Here is a 21,995-nt window from a genome sequence, read left to right as displayed (position 1 = left end):
ATATTTAGTGGAAATAGAGCTTTAAAGAAGGAAATTATATATATAAAAAAACTTTAGGCTTTATTTTTCAAGTCACCTTCTGACCTCTTCCTCATTTGGGACTTGTTTTTTTCTTTCTCTTGAAATACTGCTCTCTTAATACTTAAGTAATTAATACCTAAGTAATATATCCTGATTGGTGTGATATATCCTGTCCGATCCCAGATCATCTTATAGGTAACAATATTACATGAACAAACCTGAAAAAAATGCCGCTAAGATTGTAAGTTCCTCCTCCCTGGAAAGGAAGCAGACATCCAGAGTTTTCCTTGAGTTAAATTTAAAACTTAAATGATAATTCTTCCTTATACTTAATTCTTGCACAGAGTTCTGAACAAGATGACCTGTGATATATCTCCATTATATGTAATATAAGTGTATCTCAGTTATTAGTGTATGGCATTACTGGTCTATTTTTTGGCATGTATCTAGGAATCTGTTTCGAAAGTCCAAGAGTAGGAAGATACTTAAGGGGTTTTTAAATTATCTATAGACCCAGAAAGGAATGGTTTGCGAGTGCTGAGTTTTGCTCTGAAAGTAAACTCAAGTACTTACTGAAGTATGCATTTGGTTGTTTGACTAGTTTCAAGTGAAAACCTAAAGGAAGATTTTTCTGCCTTCTCCATAGCTGAAGTCTATCAAAGCAGAGTTTTGACACTTTTTATCACTCGTAAACTATTTGTATTCTTGTTAATGATACATATCAACTGTTTCCTAACTAGTTCTTACCTCTTATTAAGACAGCAGTAGATAATGGGATTATACATGGTAGAGCTCATAGCAAGCCAAAAGCTGGCCAAGTAGATTTGCTGGATGTATTTCCATCGATTTAGTTGTTGATAGATCCCAGTTACTATGAAGTAAATGTGGTATGGCAGCCAGCAGATGGCAAATGTCAGCACAACCACAATCATCATTTTTACCACCTGAAAGAAGTAATAATACCATTTTATAACATTTATCCTTTTTTATTCCTAGCACCATTTCAGCATCAGTTCATCATCTTGCATGATTTCATTTTTGAATTTAGTCAAAGCAAAGGTGAGCATTCCTTCATGTCATTTTCTTTTTAATCAAACATTTGTTTGTCATTAAAAAAAAGCATAAAAATTTCTCTAACTTTATCCACATTGATCTTTGCATAATTTTGCATACTTAAAATTGGCTTTCTAATGTACTGTATATTATATACACCTACACATGGAATAAAATTGTAGGTKTTGCATTTGGATACCATTTTGGATACTGTAAAATACCATAAAAATGCATCTTGCGTTAGACTTTGAAATTTACTGATCACTTTCTCAAGTAGAGGCAGGCATGCACATGCTACAACACAGCATATGATAGGTGATGCTGTGGTTCTTTTCCATGTGTTTGTTCTTTCCAAACCATTTTAAGTTTGCTGATGGTGATCAATAGCTGTGAACAGGAACTGTATTCAAGGTCTATGAACTGAGGGCACTTCAGTCTGTCCTGATGTAAATCCTGATGAATGAACGTAAGTGCCAGTAGAGCATTAAGCTCACCAAGGACAGGGGCAAAATAAGTGAAACAGTAAGTGTGAACTGATTGTCTTTCTCCTCTACATTGTGATCTTACACTAAAATATCTCTAGGGACACTGTTCATGCCAAACTGCAGAGGATAAAAGAGCCTTAATAATTTTTTTTTGTTTCGTGTACTTAGACCTGTGGCACTGACAACAGCTAAGTTCTATTTTCTTTTGGTAATATACTGGTGCTRCATATTTTTTGAGGTATTACTGATCACTTTTTCTTCTGTTCCRTGCTGCATAGACTTGATTAATGAGAGTTTGCTCTTGTGTAGTAGGAATCATTTCTAAAGCAAGCAAGCCAAAAAATGATTGAATTCAGTTATGTTTCATCTTAGCTCTGTTCCTGCCACGTTTCTGCTATGGAGAGGTTTCTAAAATTGCAGCAGGCAATCAAAAATTGCATCCAGTTGCAACTAGCTTACATCTGGGTGGCACCAGGCCCCACTGTCATTCTCTTAAGTCTGCTCTTGCATAGTGAGCAGTGTGACTGGAGGAAAGGGGTGTTCTTTTGGGACTTGTATTTTTTGTTAAAATGAGTTGTGCTGAGTATGTGGGCAATGAGCAATACAGCCCAGATCTTGATTTAGAGAAATCTTGAGGCTAGAGTTGAAATATGGTAGAAAATTGAAGCATTTGATATTTTAATTTTCAGTAGCATTTTTGTGACATTGATCCTGCAGACTTGAGCTTGCCTGTTCCGAACAAAAGATGCATCTTTAAGAAAAAAGTTGGCTATGCCTTTAAGTCATTTTCCTCTTGAATAAGCAATATTATTTCATTAATGAAGGCAACCTAATGAGAACAAAATGCATTTCAAAGAATAGAGCAAGTCTAGGCTTATGCGAACTGGAGTATTTGGAGTTGTTAGTGTTGTAAAACATTTTATCCTGTAAAAGGGAGTGGAGCTAAAAGATTCTGTCTGAAGAATAGAGCAGCAAATGTATTTTATTATTTTGCCTGAAAAATAGCTTGAAAAAAAAATTTGATTTACATATGACATTGAGAACAATTCTTAAAAGATTGGGGGTAAAAGATTAACTTTCTGGAGAGAATTAATTGATGTCAGGGGTCTCTATCAATCTAGAAATGTTAAAAATTATAGAAGTATTCTCATTGCAATACACTGATCTGCCATCAATAGTTGAGATTTGAGTCAGGGAATTATTTCATTTTCAAACTGCTTAGCAGCCCTTCATTGTTTTTCTAAAGCAACTTTGATATTGCTGCTTTCGCAAGGTCAGGGATTTTGCCTTCCCATTTCATATGCACCCGTTTTTATACTCCACAATTTCATTAATTTCAGAGTTTTTACTCCTGGGTTATGGAGACGTAAGTGGGTCTTGAAAACCTGTACTCTGTAAGAATGCCTTAATTTTCCTATCTGTGGATGTTATTTATCCATGAACACAACTCAAGCATGGATATTAGATGCGGCTCAGAAATAATCTCTGTGAGCTGTAATGTTTTTCTGCTTTGTGAGAAGAAACAAACTATTAAAATAACACTGTTTGAAGTATTTCCACCAGCGTGTTAATGTGCCCTCAGTAGATGCACTTTCCAGCCCTGGGGACAAACATGTACACCTTTGTGCACTAAGCACGGAAGAAAACAGGACACCATTATATCTTTTTCCCACAGCACTTGAGTAAACCACAGTCTGTGTTTTGCAAGAACGCTAGGATTTCAAGGTAATTCTGCTGGCRTTAGCACAGAGATTGGACTGTTCTTCAAGATAGCAAATACTGTGGTTTCTCATACAGTCTTTACAAGCTCAGGCATTTTCTGTGTTCTTTTAGCCTGTAACAAGGATATGTTCCTGATATGTGAAACAGGTGGAGGTTTTGAAGGCAAAAGAATTGGAGAGTGTTCAAGTACAGCAAGTCTTTCAATCAWATAGCACACATGCCAGTTGCTGCACTCTGGATTTTTTTCCCCTCTGATGGCCACCTTTCATCCGTTCTGTTTTTCCMTTAAAGCAACTACTTTTCAATTCAGTTTGCATAGTTCCTTTGTACAGACAGAAAATGAAGGTTGTCTGGGCTTGAATAAAGTGGTTTAGCATCAGATTGCTGTCCTGCAAGTGCAGAAATATGTTTTCCTCCCTCAAAATCAAAGTGGTTCTGACATYTTTTCTTGAACAGACTTTGCTACTGGCATTTTTAAATTATACTTTTTGTGGCATAAGTTGGTTGACTATTTTCTGTGTTTTGTGATATGGCCTATGTTGGCACATCTCAAAGTGCATATCTGGTTTATGTTACTAGTAAAATTGACATGATCTCAGTAATTATTAGTCTTRCTGCAAATACTTTTAGTTTTGAGCATGTTTTCACGTATCCATCGCTGTTGCTTTACAAAATAGATTTACAGTGCAAAGTGATTTCTTCATTTTTTTTCCACTTAGAAGACACAAAGTGCTGAGAATAAAACCTGTTATCTTTCTGTGACATAGGAAAGTTTTTTACGTTGATTTCTAATGAGAAAATGAAACATTAACTTTGGAAGTAGTATTTTAGGAGCTAATGATCCTAAAATGACTGAGTCAATAAGGAGAATAACWATAACAAAGCATGTGACACTTGCTTGGTTAGGAGACTGTAATGATATACTGGCATCATGTGTATACATCTGTTTTATTTCCTAGGAGAACAGATAAGCAGAGCTGTTAAATGGAGGAGTTGTAACTGAACTTGAAACCAGGCAACCTTTATCAGGTTTCAGGTTCAAGATGATTTGTTGGGATTTGTTCTTTAGATCTTAAAATGCTTGTGAAAATTTCTTCTTCCTGGATTGCTTTTTTCTTTATTCCTGATACATTTTACTTGGACARCCACAGTAAAATGAACTTGTTCCATCTCATTAATACCAAAATACTAAAATTGGTTTAATTTCTAAGGTAGTTTCAAAAGTTAGTCTAGGCTCAAAGGAGACTGATTTTGAAAAATACGAAATCATAAACATAGCGTTTTAGTAGGGGGAGAAGGAAAGAGCTGATTAGTTTTAATCATTCAAGCTATTATTTTTTGTTACCAACTGGCCATCTAAGCTGTATTGTTATGCGAAAAAGCAACATAGCACGGTCTTTCCTGAGTATATTACTTAGAAATGTTGAGTTAAGATGGTCTTTTTTTTTATGGTGATTTGTAGCTCCGAAAGAGTTTGAAGATTTGAAGTTCATATTCAGTGGTGTCAGTGGTGTCAAATTCTTTCACTTTGCTCTTATTTGAGGTTGCTTTCAGAATAATTTAGGGTACATTGGTCAGCCACATACAAGAAATGATGAGAGTATCAGACTTCTTCCTCAAGCTTTAAAACATTGATTGGAAAACATGGCTTCTTTAAAAGGTTCAAAATGGTCTGTTCACTAACTGGCAGCATTAAATACCATTCCAAACAATCTTAATGAAACATCTTTTGCCCTGCAAATCATTGTATAATATGTAACATATAGCTTGCTATTTGCTGTTTCCCATTAATTTATAATAGGAATGAGCTACAGACTTTCCTTATGGTTAGGTATCTGTAAGCTAAATAGCAACTGCAACAGATAATTTCTTTAATGAAGGAGAAGCAGTCACTTGGCAGTTACAGGAGGCAGAATGAATGATAGCTTAATTTGGATTCTATTCGCTCTGTCTCTGTGAGTGACCAGTTATGAAACATCTTTCCAAATACTGGTTATATTTCATGAAGCTTGTCAGAGAGCACAGCAGTGGAACTGAAGAGCTGTCATGCATCTCTGCTAATAAARTCACTGGTGTAGTTACAATATCTCTGCACATAATTGAATCCCTATTTTGTGCCTGTTGAAGGCATCTATTTCACTACTCTCCCATTTAGAATCATTTAATGAAGGACATTACTCCTTATCTCCTGCGTATATTTGAAGTTTGAGAGATTTGTTGTTTTCAAGGGCTGTGCTCAGACCCTTCATAGCACACAGTGAATACAGCTAGTCTCATTAAACATAACTGTTAATTTTACTTTGTCTTTACCATAAAGGGTGCTGCAATCGTGGACTCTCCTAGTTATGCAAGTTATTGTTAATAATTTTCCTTCCACACTTTCTTTTGCAAACTGTTMCACAGTGATTTCTTGCATTGGTTGGGGCCCAGACACTGTCCACAGTGTTTGTCTTTTTTTTTTTTTTGGAGGGGGTTTAAAAGGCAATACTGGAAATGACACCATTAATTGGCCAGTGCAACTTTTCACTTGCATTCTATAGAAAAGGTGGTTTCATACCTTTGAAAATAGTTTTTTGATAAGTGGCAAGATGCATGGCAGATATTTTAATGGTAATGTTGAACTTCTGTGGATAATGTTGATAATTTGAAAGCTGATATTTTTAAATGCTTGCAGCGTTTCTGGAAATGATTCTGGTAGTTCGACCTTGGGACYTAGTTGGGACCTGGATTACCAGGGTGATTTGTCATTATCTGGAAGCTGACTTTCCAAATAATCTTTAAAATACTACAAAGCAATAGAGATGACAATACCAGTCAATATGTTTTGCTTCCTTAAGAGAAGATGGTGCTTTCCCTTGAGCTATATAAACACCAAAACAAATAACCCATCTGGTGCCATGAGAGAAACCACATATCACCCTGTAACCCTGCCTAAGAGTGCCTATCTTCTGATGACTAAATTGTGGCATAATGTGCTTTGCATTTGTCTCTAACCTATCTGGAGGTATAAGAGTTAGAAAATATATGGAAGGCAATATTAGGATATTCTGTGCCGTAACAACACTTCCTGTGTAATGTTGAGGTAAAACCACTCTATATTCCTGAAAAAAACGACCAAAAAGTCAGGTACAGTGTCTTGAAAGAAATGGGTGCATCAGTTTTTCCTATTATTTGTAGAAAATATAGTATCAGGCATGGATTTGTGACAAGACCAATGTCCTATATGGAGATGTCCTGCCAAATGCATTCATGGTGCCAGGCAGAGAAACTGAGCAGTTGAAGATGTGCAGTTAGGATTCAGTGCTTCGGTACTGTGGTTACAAACCTAAAAAGTTGAACTCATTTTAATAYGAAAATTATCAGAAATAATACAATGTGCTTGCTTATTATTCTGTATATTGATGTTTTAAAGATATTTTTTCTGCATAGTGAAGAGAAAGCTTTAAAAAAGGTTCTTCGATTGATGAAACAATTGTTACATAAGCAATGCACAGTGTTATTAGTTTAGACGATAATTAAAATGAAAGAATTACTGGGGAAAAATGATGTTTTTCACACTAAAAATGGTTTTGATTTTAAACATAAATTATTCATTATTAGCAGTCTGATCAGTACTCATCTCAAAGATGTCTCATCCTTAATCTACTGAAAATTACAGTAAAATTCACTTTTTACACTAGGATGAGAATCTGTCTTGAGGAGCTATTAATACTTCAATAGCCCATTATTCAAAACACATTTTTATTTCTGAAGGCAAAATCATGTGGACTTAGTTTTCAAATTTCAGATATACTGCATGCTTTTATAGGTGGATTAAAAAGTTAAAATCCAAATATTGCACTTAAAAATGCTGAAGTTAGAAAATAACAGCTAGTGAATATAAAATACAACTTGTCAAACTTAAGATCTACTCCAATAAAAACATTACTATTGTTTCAAATGACATGGTGCTTTTGTAAGAAAATACTGCTGTGTTTTACAACCTAATAACACGTTAGCAGGTTTCCCTTCATAAGCTCTAATGGAACAGTACCTTTCTCTTGGCTTTGAGCTGCTCATGGTATTTGTTAGATGTGTCGCCAGGGATTTCTCCTCCCCAGAGGGTAACTCCCACTACGCTGTATGTGATGCCCATGACAAGCAGTGGAAAGCAGTAGACCAGCACGATGACAATGACATGATACCTGTAGTGAAAAAGCATTAAACTGTTAAGTGCTTTTCAAGGAGCTGCTTGGAAGCAATGTGCTATTAGAAGTCAGCAGTGCTGCTATAACAGAACAAGTCTTCTGTATTTATTTGTTAGTCCYTAAATGGATAACCAAGCTTGCCTTTGCCTGGAACTGTGTCCAGCTTGACATGCTGTTCAGCTGTCTTACAGCTTTCACTGCCTTCTTGGAAAAGTCTTAGGGAACTGTTGTTTTCTTTGTTTTTGTTTTTAAATATTTAAATGCAAGCACTTTATGGGCTCTCTAGTTTTGATTTTGAACTTATACTGGCATAAATTAAGAATAACTCCATCAAAACCATAGTTAACTGCAGAATGTGTATCTTTGTACATAACTATCTGAATCCCGTGGAGTGTACACACTTCGCTGTGTGTATACTGCACAGCAAAGTATACTAAAGGCAAGCTGGAATTTGAGTTCTAGTCTAGACCATAAATGAAAGAGGAAAAACAATAACAGTGTATTTATACAAAGACACTGATGAGCATCCATGTGTTACTTAATGTAAGATATGTCTTCATGTGGCAAGTCCATTGCCTATGTACATTCAGTCATCTCTGAAGTTTAGGGGGAAAAATACTGATTTTTTTTCTGCTAGTTACTGGTTAAATGCCAACTTGAGATGATATCCGAGTGAGCAATCAGGAAAGAATCCCCAAACCTCATCAAGAATGACTTGACTGCTCTAAGAAGACTTGACTGCCCTAAGAAGAAATATGGATGGCTCCTAGGTGGTTGCTCAGTTTTTCAGCCTTGAACACAGAACTCAGCTTTAATGCTAACGAAGACATGAAAGGGCAAGTAATTAATCCTGTGGCTAAGTAACCACTTCTTATTTCTGCCTGAGGGACAAGCAGGATATATTTAGTTTAATTGATAGCTGTTCTGCACTTCCAGAAAGTCAAACTGATTACAGGTTTGGCATTTTTTCAAAGATATCTAAGGTAATCGGTGGTCATCTAGCAGAATGAGGTGGGAAAATCCAGCCTTCTTAAAGAGAAACAGTGGAAAATTTCTGATTAGATCAAAGGGAAATAGGAAGTGCTTGTCTTTGTAGTTAGGATGGTCTGAAAATTTGCTTTAGACTCCATGTTCTGTCTCCCTTTCTGAACACATCTGCTTTGTATATAAGAAGCTGTCTTAAGTGAGGCCATGATGGTGAACATASAGTTTGGAACAGAAAACGCTTGTAGAAATGGAAGAGAATAAAGAGTTGGGTTCCACATTTAAACACATCATCTTCCTAGTCTAAATAGTCTGCTSTATAACTCTGAAGGGTCAAGTGTTTGTATGATACTCTACGGCTTTCTCCAAGTACATTGAAAATGTAGACGTCATCATGCCCAAATTTAAAAGAACAAAAGCTTACGTGAAATGCTGTTTTGGACCACCTGGCCATGCTACATAGCAAAGAGTTCTCCCAGGCATCACCTTGGTTATGGAGTAGAGGCACTGGGGAAAGGCCAGCAGGACAGCCAAAATCCATATACTTCCAATGACCACTTTAGTAGCAGTTGCAGAGAGCCTGGGCTTCAGAGGATCAATAATGGCCATGTACCTGTAAAGGAAAACACAAACCTATACAAGATAAAGTGATAAGCATATATCTATAGGCAACCAAAACTTAGGGTTGGGTGAGGAATATAGACAGATATTTGTCATCCAGTAGCTCTTTGATTCAGTTGGGCTTTTTGTTTAGTTCCCATGAAGGGAAGTGCTGGGAAAAGAGAGGCTCACCAAGTATTATCTTAAAGTTATGGGACACCTGGTTAATGGTGTTATATCAATGTCACCACTGTTTCTCAAGAACCTACTTAATTTGGTCACAGAAGAACCTGATCTAGAAGTAACAACATAGCTGGATCTTTGTTTGCTCTGCTATATGACACAGAGTTTMTTCCTTAAAGAAAAAGATTAGCAGCTTTACTGTCAGAATTATTAGTCATCTCTGCAATAGCTACAGAAGCCTGATAAGCACTCAGGCGTTCAGGGAAGTAGACATAGGCTGACTTGTGACTGCTACKGGTTTATATGCAGAGAAAGTAACCAGATGAGCCTTTCCTCCAGGGAATATAGGAGACATAAGAGCACCAAGAGAAATAAATGTTCAAAGCCAGAAAACATTTCATTTGCTTTCTCAATTTGTGTTCTGAGGTAGGATAGCATTGTTTTTGATACATCATAATTGTACTGGAAAACTATGTATTTTGAATGTGCAAAAAAAAAAAGGAAAAAGGTTACTCTTGAATCATTACAATTTTAAAAGTGTGATAAAAAGAGCAATAGGAGACACCAAGGGAGGCAGTAAAAAAAAAAAAGTCCTGCTTTTTGTCTTTTGATCTCAGTGTAGATTCCAAATACTAAAGTAGTACATTTTCCGCTTACTTCCTTGATCACTCCATTTTGTTTTATTGATCAAGGATCAAATATTACTCTCAGTGCAGTAGCTTGATTTCAGATTTGAACTTCTAATGCTTTCTCAYTTCAGTGGGAGCTCCTAATAATGCCACAGGTACTTTTTTTTCTACTTGAAGTGAGGATTCTGATATGGCGTATCAACTTGAAAGGACTAACTTGTTATACTTAGAGATCGCAGCAAGCCAAAACTGTTATTAGCCCATTCAGTATAAACAGTAGTACTTGGAAGCTAATTATAAGATGGAATATGCATTTTTAGAAATTTAGGGATGTAAATATGTGTAGGTAGAGATTCAGATTAAGTCAACACCTGCAAGAATGTGAATTATTCAATGTTTGCAYCATGTTCTAAAATGTGTGTGTCTTTCTCTAAAGAATTTAAAGGTAGCACTTCAGTTTCATCCTCAGAATCATTAATGTAATTTTGTTTGCTGTTATCAGGTTGCAACTGACTGACATCTCATTATTCTCCCTTTGACTTATGTTAAAATTTGTCCCCAGCTAACTGCTGCTGAAGTCAGTGAGTTGTTCCATTGCACTTGATGAGCGTTCACTTAGACTGCAAGACAGAGTGGCTGGTGCACCATGGTGTGCCAATTTGAATAACACTGATGCACGTAAAGCTGCTGCTTTTAACAGTGGCATAATCACACACCATCTGTTTGTCTTGATAYAAAGTACCCTGCTTGTTACAGCTGGCAAGTCACTTGAGAGGCTGATAGCTGGTAAGCAATACAGAAACTTCATAAGCTTGTGTGTTATGGCTCTGAGGGATATTTTTGGASACGCAGGACCAAGCTATGAATCTCACTTCTAAGCATGTGTTTATGATGTTGAGATCATATATTATTAGTATAGTCTTAACCTGTGGAGAAGCAGGAGAGAAAAGAAAAAAATTACCTTTCTGCTTCAAACATGTAGGGTTAAGTCATCTTAGCACATATTCTAAGAATGTGAAAGAACTAGTAAATACCAGTTGCCTATCTTGGGTACCTCAAAATATCATGAAATGGGAACTGCATCTAAAATAGGCTAGATCATGTTCTGTGAGAGTTTCAGCTTGGTCCACTTAAAGCTAAGAGGATGTTCAGAGACTAGAAAGAAAAAATGGAAGTTAAGTTCCRATTTATCTTGTGTAAAACATCATAATTTGGCTAACAGACATGAAAATCATCCATCTTTAGTACATTCTTTAGAAAATTGTAGAGAAAATGCTTAGGATGTTTTTAAAACAATGCCATGCTCAAAATTGAAACCTGCAAATGTATAGATGTGCTCATCTGGAGACACTGTTACAAACACAGTTGGAACCCCTTAATCATCCTGAGTGTTGTTTYACCTGCTTACAGGGTGTTGATTAATTCAAATGGGGAGGGGGAATCAATCCTCAAATTGTAAGAGGAAATTGGGGCTTGACAGAGCAAGAGACTGGGGGAAAATTGTAATGGTTGGATGTAAGAAGCTCGTCAACAGGAGAAGCAAGAGTGTACTTCATTTCTGACTACACAGATGCTGTTATTTCCTCAAAACAGAAGCTGGGTTTGCATTGTTCCCTACTATTGCATTTCAAATAAGCTGATAATTAAGAAACTTGGATGAGGAACATGCTATGATTCCCTGCACCTGATTTAAATCTTTAGTTATGGAGAGTCTTTATAAATAATCTGAATAATGTAGATATGGTAGATGAAAGGAGATGGAATGAGCTGTGTACTTTTAGAGGCATTTTTTTAATTGAGGAAAACCAAGTCTTTTATTCTGCTCTATTCATTCACTGAGTCTGTGTGCAGAAGTCTGGCTATGGACATGTTCATAGGAGTTGCTCTGATGGATTTGTGGCTAGAAGGACCTGCAGTGAGAGAGKTTGTGATTATGCAGTGGTCACTTTAAAGCATAAATGTAGCTATGCAATAAGTGCTTGCAAACAAGTATGTCATGTTTCTGAGAAACCAGTGTGTTGTATCCTAAAAGAGTTAATTGAACCTGATTCCCTCAGGGGGCATCTGCTCTTGGGGAATGGCAGTGCTGCCTTGAGCACTGGAACTTTTTTTTTTCCCCCCTTAAAATCAGACCTAACCTATCCATGTGTTCAGGGCCTTGCTTTTRGGTACCTATTAATAGAAACAGAAGCCTTGAAACAGGGAACCTGGAATTTGTCAGTATGGCTAAGTTCTCATAAAAAGGTGCAGTGCTGTCTCTTGAGGAACCTGTTGCTAATGGACTAGATTTTTATGAATAYGTAACTAATTTGCAGCAGTGTATGCTCTAACTGTGAATAGGCACAGAAATGGGGTGTTTAATGAGCTCATACCTATCTGACCTCTCTCGGTAGAAGGGCTTTTGTTGCTCCACCTCTTTGAATTGGTTCTACGTGGGCAGGTGTCTCTGCACGCTCTGCAAACCATCTCTGTCTGCAGACAGATTGCACCATGACTGTGCAGCACAGACTCATTACGCTTGTTACCTTTCTTCACAGTTGAGTACATTATTTGTCATGGCAACTTTTTTTGCTTTACAGTTATGTCTTCTTTTAACGTCAAGGCAAAGCCAAAATCATTCAAAAATATTGTTAAAATCAGTGGCTTTTTATGAGTTCATAATTGGCAAGTTTTTGCTTTGGTCCCTGAAATTGATTTAGAGACTATGTTTTTGATAGTTCAATCTATATTAGAATAGTTGAGTGTAATACCAAATATCTAGTCTAGATAAGCCAGGTGTGGGGTGTACTTAAATTGTCCTGCTTATAGAATGGTGGGCTGCAATTATTTGGAAATTAATTTTGTTTCTGGTAAACACAAATCTTGTGGAGAGTACAAATTTGGCTCTTGGCTAATGTATCAGACATATAGACAATAATATTAAAGAACAACAAAAAGTCCTAAACTGTCTCTCTGATAAAATACTGCAGGTATGTAGTACTATGTAGTAAACCACTAATTCATCTCTTAATAGTATTCATTAAGCTAAAAATGAAGGTACTCAGGAAATGTATTTAAGACTGGCTAATACACTATATAAAGCGAACCTCACTTCTGAACATGTAGCTTGAAGTTGTCAGATGTTGTTTCCTGCGTTAAACAGATAATGTGGGGGTAGGCACTGTTGTAAGTGTTGCTTATGCTCCTGGGGAGCGTGGCCTAGCAGCCTCATTTTCTTCACTGTTTCTTTTGTAAGCAACTTGTTAACTAGAAGATTTTTTTAGTGCAAAACAAAAGGCAAGAATCATTTGTTATGCCATTTATTCCAAAACTGACCCTGTTATCAACAATGTCACTCTGACATGAATTCTGGCAGACACAGTTCTGCCTCTGATGGCTCATTCTAAGCTTATACCACAGCAAGATACAGATTCCTTCTGGCAGATGGAACCCTTTAGCCATTTGATCAAAATGTTCTCCATCCACATGCTATTTCACTTCTCTCTCTCTCTTTTTTTTTTTTTCCTCTCTTCTTCTTAGATGGAAAGAAAGTGAGAATAGGCAGCCCRTGAAAATCATATCAGGCCCCCAGGTCATGTGGTTGACTTACAAATGACATTTCAAAATAGAATTCTTTACATGTTGGATTTGGATTCTTTTTGAGCCCTTAAGGCTTTCCTGTTCAACTTTTTCTCTCCAAATTGTGAAGACTAACACTTTGTAGATGGAAACCTGTGCACTTGAATCCAGTAATATCATGTGGTCCATGTTATAATATAACCATTGAACATAGGAGTAGGATGAAGTTATTTCTCATTTGAATTCTATGTTGCTTGACAAAAGAATAGGATACTTTAAGTATATTTTTGACTATATTTTTCTTATTCATGTTCAATGACCAAGGTTGATACAATATTATTAAATAATCCAAGAGTGAGGAAGAGAGCTGTATTGAACTTCAGTTTTGGGGTATGACAGTTTTTGTGTACAGTTACATGACACAGAGGCAAATAAAAGTAAAAATAAAACACTATATCTTATCTTGCTAAGCATATTTGACGTACTTGTTTCACCTACACCTTGCCCTATACTTTTTGGGCACACACAAGAAAGAACATGCAGGCTGTGAAATCCCAATTCAGATCATGTTCTTCTACAGCAAAGGTGCTGGAGTACAGTTTGGCAGGTTTTGAAGTGTTTATGGGATTTGAAGGCCTTGAGCCATTTGTTCCACGAATAGAAACTCATGCAGAGGCAGGTGCCAAAATGCATTCCACTGGAAAGAGGACACATTTTACTATGTGCGAACTGCTTTCTTCAGAATTTGAGTAGCAGATGCCTTTTAAGAGCTTGTGGTGCTACATTGTGATTATAACCAGGTTGATAGCATATGCTTCGAGAGTTTGAAGAGCCTAAATGATAGCTTGAGGATCAGAACATGTACATATGACAACTTCAGGTTTCATTTGAAAAATTGGATCATGTGAGTATGTTCCAAGCTTATATTTTACTGCTTAGGTTGAGGTATGAGAAATGGCTATGTAGAAGGGTCACTAACRATCAGCAGTAAATGGATAATAATCGTGAAAAATAGAACACTAACACATGCTTATGTGAACTTCTGTATACATGCTAGAAGTCTCAAAAATAAGGTGAGAAATTAAAATTACAAGTTTTGAATATGGATATTTGTGTAGTAAGCATACCAGAAACAATGTAGGGAGGAATGTAGGAGGAATTACACTCTAGGACARTGTAATATTAAGTTTCCTAGAAAAGTGAGAGGAGATCATGCCAGAGGAAGAATAAAACTGAATGTTAAAAATAGCTTAAAATCAAATCAGATAGAACAAGTATTAGTAGGCAATATGGAATTTCAAACCATAAAATTCTAGACATGACTAGGAAAACTTAACCTTCAGTATTGAAGTTGAATATAGGCAACTATGTGGCAATGATAATGGTGTACTGCCAAGAGAAATGAGAAAGGCTGTGAGGGCAAATAGTAGAATGCTAATGGAAAATATCAGTGACTTTGTCATCATGCGTAAAATGCACTTCAGGCAATATTAACTGCTTCATGGAGCAGTTACTATAAGGAGTAGCCCCTAAGCAGAGAAGCAGCTCAAGTTAATCTTAAACAGTGTTCAGGGTCTGACTTGAATGATGTTCTGCGAATAATGATTAGAATGTGGTTGAGTTTAGTATCTCTGCAGAAATAATAATTATATATTTTAAAAGAAGCTGATGTGGTAGTATCTAATTTAAAAAGGGGATCTAGATAAGTAAATTTATTAAAAAGAAATGAGGTTGGYAGCAGAAAAAAGCTGAAATACTGTGATTGTACTGTTATGACTCAGTCTTATTCTGCAACATGAAGAGTTTTTATTTGTCCAATTTTGTGAAGATTGATTTACTTTTAATTCATATTCAACAAAGTGAGTTCAAGGGTACTGGGAAAAAGAAGACTGCATCTTGGACCCATGGATCTTGGGTTTTCTTTCCAAATCTGCTGTAGATTTTCTATTTCTATGGCTTTGTTGCAAACTTCAAAAAAAAAAATGCATCGAGCTTATATATTTTGAACATTCATCCCTAACATGCTGCTATGTGGTCGTATTTGAAAAGACTGTCTGGGATAACAGAAGTGGGAGTGCTAATACCTGTCTCAGCTCTAATATTGATAGTCTTATTCCTCCTGAAAATACAGTTGCAGATAAAGATCTGTGGAATAAATACATTATAGAGAGTTTTATAATGGCTCTGTTGGACTGAGAATTTAACAGTTCTGTACTTTTCTTTGAGGTGGGAGAAAAAGCATTTCATTTTATTAGAAGGAACAGGAAAAAAAAATCAAGTTATTGACATTGTATTGGGACTTTGAGGCATGTTCATATCTTAATTTAGGAGAAGTGACTTTGATAGTCTTCTGGTGTGTAGTAAATTATGTGCTGGCACATTATTTATGACTCACTGAGGCAAGAATTGTAACACTCCAGAGCATGCATGAACACAATCAGGTTTCTCAGATATGTGAGGAAAGTTCCCTGATTAAATAAAAAAAGATACGTAACAATTGGAATCCCTTTAACACCAGATTTATTTGTGGGATTCTTACATTTTGGTAGTTTTGACTCTGCAAGTAGCTCAAGTGAAAAATAGCCTGGGATTTTTGTGGAGAGGGCTAGAGTAGGTGGCAGAATCTGATCTGTAAAACTAGTTGTCAATTTTGTATTTTTAAGAGTGTGTCCCTGTAAAGCAGCTCAATGAAGCATAATGAGTACTGAAAGCAGCGTAACTGGGCAGGAGCTGCTGAGGGTGAGTGAGTGCCTATGAAGTACAGGGAGCAGTGCTAAACCTGTGCTGCTTCTAGCACTCGAGTTGTCCTCATTAGAGCCAGCATGTGCCATCTCTGCAGCACACTGCAGAGTTGACAGCTTGCATCTTCCAAGTAGCCTGTTGGAAAAGAAGCAAAAGGCAGGAGAAAAGACTTCCAAGAAAGGATAGTTGGAAATGGGAATGATCCCACATAAATTTGAGATGATGTTTAGTGACCAGATAGGCATTGAGAAGGACACTAATCTTGGATACTTTCATCTTTAGCTCTAGCACCTTCCACTGCCAGAAAAGGTCTGCTCCACAAAACAGAAGCCCAGTAGTTTCATGGTGCTCACAGTGTGTACAATGTGGCCTCTAGAAACCTGTGCACAGTCAGATGTGAAAGGAAGTCGTGCTGCCCTGACTCTGCTCAGCGAGGCCTGGGTCAGAGTGACTCATTCAGACTCGGGGCATGTCAGCATGGTCTAAAAATGACCTGCAGAGCATATTGTGACAAATTTTTAGTGAGTTGCAGCCCATGACCTTTTAGTATTTGAGTTATAAAAGTTTCTATGGCAAAGCCATCTTATTTGATCCTATCTTTTCAGTTCTCTCAGTAGCTTAGTCCTGGTTTGCAGTATTGGGCCCTTTTTAGTTATGAACATGTAAGGTTGAGCTTAAGAAGTGGTTAAAGACACAGAACATATACAGAGTGATATTATATACATATTATATATAATGACAATCTCAATCAGGAAACTTTGGTAGAATGTTCTGTTTATTTTAGATGATGCTTTTTAATATTACAGAGAACCCACTTAAGAGTTGGCCTTTGCATTTTTCATTATGCTCCCTCCAGGAAAGATTTTGTGATGTTTGTGTGTGGGCAGGTTTAGAAATTGTGGTGTGGTGCCATTCCTTTGGGAGATTCTGAGGTGAGAAATATCATGAGAGGGAATAACAGCAGTAATTGATTCTCTACTGAACACTCAGGTTTCTTATTGTCAAAGCAGGGAAAATATTTCCAGTATATTTATAATATGACCATAGCACTTCAAGCAGTTAGTGTGAAACAGAGCTACTTAGCTCTAGTAATGCATCTTCCTCCTTTCCAGGAAATGGCATAGCATAAAACAACTTTGACTTTGTTTCCAGTTTTCTATTATGTTTAGAAACTTTCCAGGTAGTTCAACTAATATCTGTGGGTAGTTTTGTCAGAAAAATCAAAACTTCACTCAGGACATCCTAGCAGCTGGGTGGCTAATGGCAAGGACCACTGTGACGCTAGGAAAAATCTTGAGCAAAACCTGACTTAGCACCTGAAGAAATTTTCACCTGGTTTAAGATATGGCTTTGCACTGCCTCCTCATTTATTTATGTAAAGTAACAAATGGAAACAAAATGTATCGTCATCAKCAGGAGAGTGCTTGGTTCTCAACCTGTCTTCCCCTGTTCTAGGAGCAGCAAGGTAGAAGAGCTGTTAAGAATCTCATTTCCTTTTTCGTTTCTAGCTTTACAGCAGAGAAATTCATCTGGCTGAGATGTCACCTAAAATGTCAAAATAACATTAGCAACTAGTAGTGCTAAGAGAAGAGCATTTTTATGACCATGTCCACAGCACAGAGAAAGGCATAACAGCATATTTCTCAATCTTTGCACCTGGAAACAAGATATTTATGAAGTTTCAGAAAATGAATTGAACCTCATAAAAGTCCTGACTACCAGCATCTGTAAGTGCTGCTGCAGCTCTGCCAAGTCARTTCAGGCAAGACATATAACATGGTTTTAACATCTAGAAAGGAATTTTGTGAGTAATTTAAGTGCATTTCTGAAAAGCAAAAAGACTTGAGTATAAAACAGTYTTACTATGAATTAAATTCAGGAATTGCTTGGATATCTGAAGCACATGGGAAATCCATTTCAGTACAGCACATGGGGAAAAAAATGATAAAGGGAAGATTTCCTAGGGGAGAGCCACAGCAATTCCTGACCGAGGTAGTAGTCAAAGGGTCTCTGTTGGAAGCCTGACAGCTGTGTTAGCCCCCTGCTCTGTAGAGGCTGAAGCTGTCCTGGTCTATTATTGTCAGCAGCAAAACAGTAATGTTTGTCTCTGCCCTGCTTTCTTTCAGTCACAAAGACTGCTTTTGGCCAGTAATCAGAAAAAAATAAATACTTTGAGACCTTGTAATGCCTATTCTTACCACACCTCTGCATGTGTGCAGATGGTAATGTAAATAGTCTCCTTAGTTCATGTCAGGAGAAACAAAGCAGCTCAGAGCTGTCTATAGAAAGAGCTGTTAAAAACAATTWGAAGTGGTTTCTGAGGAGGAGAAAAATGCTTCTGTCAGCTGCCAAAACACAAAGAGGAGGGAAATTTGAAATCCTCTTGCTAAACCTGCACTCTCCAACTCCTCATCAGTATGAATTAGATTATATCAATGGAGAAACAGGTCATTTTGGCAAATGAGGAAAGCAACACTGAGGAATGGCTGTCACAGAATTAGGATTAAAAGATGGGAGCACAGAGAGGGAGGAGTGTAAAAGAAAGCAAGAGTAAAACCAATGAAAGATTGAATGAGAGAGACCAAAGACATGAATGGGGGAAAAAAAAAAAGTGTTAGAGATTTTGAAGAGTAAAGAACACAAGCTATGAACAATTGAGGACTCTACATCTTGTCTGCCTCTCATCACTTACTATGCCTTAGCTCTGATTTTTTGTTTTAGCAGAAAATCTGATCCCAAAGCTTCCTCTTCTTTCTCACCTGTCCACTGCAATTGCCGTCATGGAGTAGATGCTGGCAAAGACAGCTGTGATGGGGAAGAAGTTGTGAAAGCGGCAGTAAGCCTCTCCAAAGTACCACTCACTATGCAGTGCGTAGATGAAGTTGATGACAGTATTGAAAGCAGCCATGGAGGCATCTGAGAAGGCCAGGTTCACCAGGAAGTAGTTGGTCACTGTCCTCATGCGCTTGTGAGCTAGAATGATCCAGATGACGATGAGATTTCCAAAGACGGCCACTGCCACCACCCCACTGTATGCCAGAGACCACAGGGCAATGCGCCAAGAGGGCTGCACAAACTGGTTGGAGAAGTTGGCTGCTGAGGATGCGGCAGGGGAAGAAGCATTTCCAGCTAGAGCTCCCTGTGCCTCTCCCCAGAGATCACCTGGCTCGGCGAGGCTCCCATCCCACTGGTCACTTGTGTTGGCAGTCGCATGGGCTGTGGGGACAGAAGTCATCTTGGATGTTCCTCTCTTCTGGGAATAAAAAACGTCCCCACTTCCTTCTCCTAATCCTCCAAAGTCCCCTCCAACAGATAAGGGGGGAAAAAAAAAAAGAAAAAAGCAAGTTAGCACAGTCAGACCAGCCTGCTGGGAAAAAGCTTTGGCTATGCTGTTCAAACCCTGAGAAGTGTTACACGACTGGATCAGGAAATAACTGCTTGCTGATAGACGAAAGTCCCATTGCTTTTCTGTAGAGCCTGCTCTTTTAGTTTTGCTGAAGGGGCTCAGGAGCCAAGCATGTTTTATAGGCTTGCGAGTTGCCAGCGTCATGCAGGGACTGAAGCGATGAGCATCATCGGCTGGTAAGATAACACCTCTTCCTCTCCCCTCTCCCGCCTCCCTTTTGTTCCATTCATTGTCAGCAGCAGCACTTTTAGGAGCTGTGCGGAGAGCTACCAGGAAAAGGAATTCTCTGTTCTTGTTGGGAATTTTTTTTTTATTTTGCTTTCCTTTTAAGTTTCATTCTTGCACTTGCTTTTTCAATGGCCCTTTGCCCTGTCTTTGCAGGACTAATTAAATGGCTTAGTCGAATATTTGTGGTTGAGATTGCTTTTTATTAAAGCTTTTTTGAAAAAAATTCATGCATATCCTCTTTTTTACTCCTATTTTTTTTTCCTTTCAGGGCATGTTTTATTTGTTGTTAACTACAGATTTGAAATAACCTCATTCAGATAAAGAAATATATCTATATCTATATATATATGTTTTTTCTTTTCATTTTGTAATATACTAATAATATCTGGAAGCATCTATAAAATAACATCTATAAATGTCTGTAAAATTAAAATGTTATTACCTTTTTCTTACAGCATTAACCTTGTTGCTTGAAAAGCTGTTTGCATATCCATCTGACACTGATTTCCATGTAAGCACCATGCAGCTCTGTATATAGATTTTCTTAAATATGGATAAAGTAGTAAGGATTAGTTTTCTTTGTGTCTTTTCAAAAAGCATATATATTGTGAAATATTTTTTACTTTATGYATTTATTTTTCACTAAGTGTAGTTATTTTTGGGGAAAACAATATTTCTGTATCCAATGATTTCTATACTGGTAGAAAGGCAAATGAGTACAAGTCATACCTATTTTTTCACATTCAAGAAATCAGTTTGCTTGTTAATTGGTTAAGAGCAGCTGGCATAGAGATTGCATGCTCTGTGTGAAGCTTGATTGCTTCAATCCACAATCCTATGTTATTTGATAGGCTGCAGTCTACAGAGAGAAAATGCGTTTTAGCACTGATCTGTTCCATGCTTCAGCAATTTAGAGCTACTACTTGTCATCATCAGAGATTTCCTTTCAACTGTGTCACAGCAGTGGGAGCTATTTCAATAGCTTTTATTAGAAATGGCACATTCTACATTTTTTAAACAGAAGCTTAGTACAAAAATGAAGTATTCCTGTGTGTCATTATCTCTGTGCTGTATTGACTCTGTGGAAGTGGTGTCTGCACTTTAGTAGTCTTCACTGCAGTTTTAACATGGATGACTCCAACTCTGGCCATTTCTATATACCTCTTAGGTTTAACCAGCCGACATGGTGCCAAGAAGCAGCTCCTCATTCCAGGCCTAGGAGTTCTGTGGACATCTGACCTTTGCTACAGCATTTTCTAGAACCTGTCGGCAAGTGGCAGGTCCTYGTCATAGATAACTAATCCTATAATTCATTGGAGTGAATCTCACACTTTCTTGTTTTGAATCCTTCATCTTCGATCAGCATCATCCTTTTTCCTCTGCTTGGAGGTATGTTTAAAGAACAATAGTTCACAGGCCATTTTCCATATAGACCTTGGGCCGCACTCTCAAGAGATCCCGTAATAAGAGGCACAGAGACTTTTTGTGCTGGGGTAGATTGAGTAACTGTAAGTCTGTTCCCAAGGAAGTTGTAGGATAGGAGACTTTCCTTTGCCCTTTGTGCATGCATTGGTGGGGGAAGAGTTTGAGTTGTAAGAAAAGATCTAAGTTACAGTCAAAACCTGAGGAAGAAACTGAATTAACTGTAGTCTGAGTCTGTTGAGGAATTCACATGTTGATTCTAGTGCATGAGGAATGCAGGACTGGCTAGTTATGGAAATGACCTGAAGACTCAACTCTTAATTCTAGAAGCTTAATTTGAGATTATCACATGGCTTTGAGGCAGAAAGCAGAAACCCAGACCTATTCCCTACACCTTTCTGCCTTCATTCCCAAACTAGTAACTCCAGCCTGTATTCCTTCAACTTACTGATGTGTTCCACATTAGCACACCAGGAACCAATGTCCTCATTGTSTCTCTCGTGTTTCTGATGCTTCTAGCCAGCAGTCCCAACCTCACCACGATTAATCCTCCTCAGCTTAAACAGAGACCTAGGGCAGAGGGAATAAATCAAGTCTGAGGTCTTTAATTCTTTCCTATTTCAGTGTTTYTACAATACAGCCTTTATAAGTACTTTCCCTACTAATTTTACTTCTTCATGGTCTCTACGAATTAGAACTGACTTCTATCATCATCATGACATCAGCAAAAGCTATCTCAGTGGTACATTCCTCTGAAAAAGGAGCAGTATGCAGT

The 21,995-nt window shown here is 37.5% G+C and overlaps 1 protein-coding gene and 1 long non-coding RNA gene across 2 annotated transcripts in view; one reads left to right on the top strand and one right to left on the bottom strand.

Moving 5' to 3' along the window:
* TACR3 (tachykinin receptor 3) overlaps positions 1 to 19,423 on the bottom strand; it is a 20,321-nt gene extending 898 nt beyond the window's left edge. Inside the window, exons 1-4 of the mRNA XM_026050883.1 lie at positions 18,924 to 19,423; positions 8,877 to 9,065; positions 7,315 to 7,465; positions 769 to 965 (exon numbers count right to left, since the gene is read on the bottom strand). Of these exons, the coding sequence (XP_025906668.1) occupies positions 769 to 965; positions 7,315 to 7,465; positions 8,877 to 9,065; positions 18,924 to 19,399 (1,013 nt within the window). The 5' untranslated portion in view covers positions 19,400 to 19,423. The remainder of the gene's footprint in view (positions 1 to 768; positions 966 to 7,314; positions 7,466 to 8,876; positions 9,066 to 18,923) is intronic.
* Positions 19,424 to 19,426: 3 nt separating this feature from the next.
* On the top strand, positions 19,427 to 21,161 carry LOC112957289. The gene is made up of 3 exons (XR_003251192.1): positions 19,427 to 19,746; positions 20,254 to 20,309; positions 20,967 to 21,161. It is a non-coding gene; the product is annotated as an uncharacterized LOC112957289 (long non-coding RNA).
* Positions 21,162 to 21,995: the final 834 nt, after the last annotated feature.

This window comes from Nothoprocta perdicaria, unplaced genomic scaffold, assembly GCF_003342845.1.
Source record: "Nothoprocta perdicaria isolate Ctin4 unplaced genomic scaffold, notPer1 scaffold_71, whole genome shotgun sequence".
NCBI lineage: Eukaryota > Metazoa > Chordata > Aves > Tinamiformes > Tinamidae > Nothoprocta > Nothoprocta perdicaria.
The sequence above is the reverse complement of the archived record's forward strand: the minus strand, read 5'-3'. Positions and strand labels throughout refer to the sequence as shown.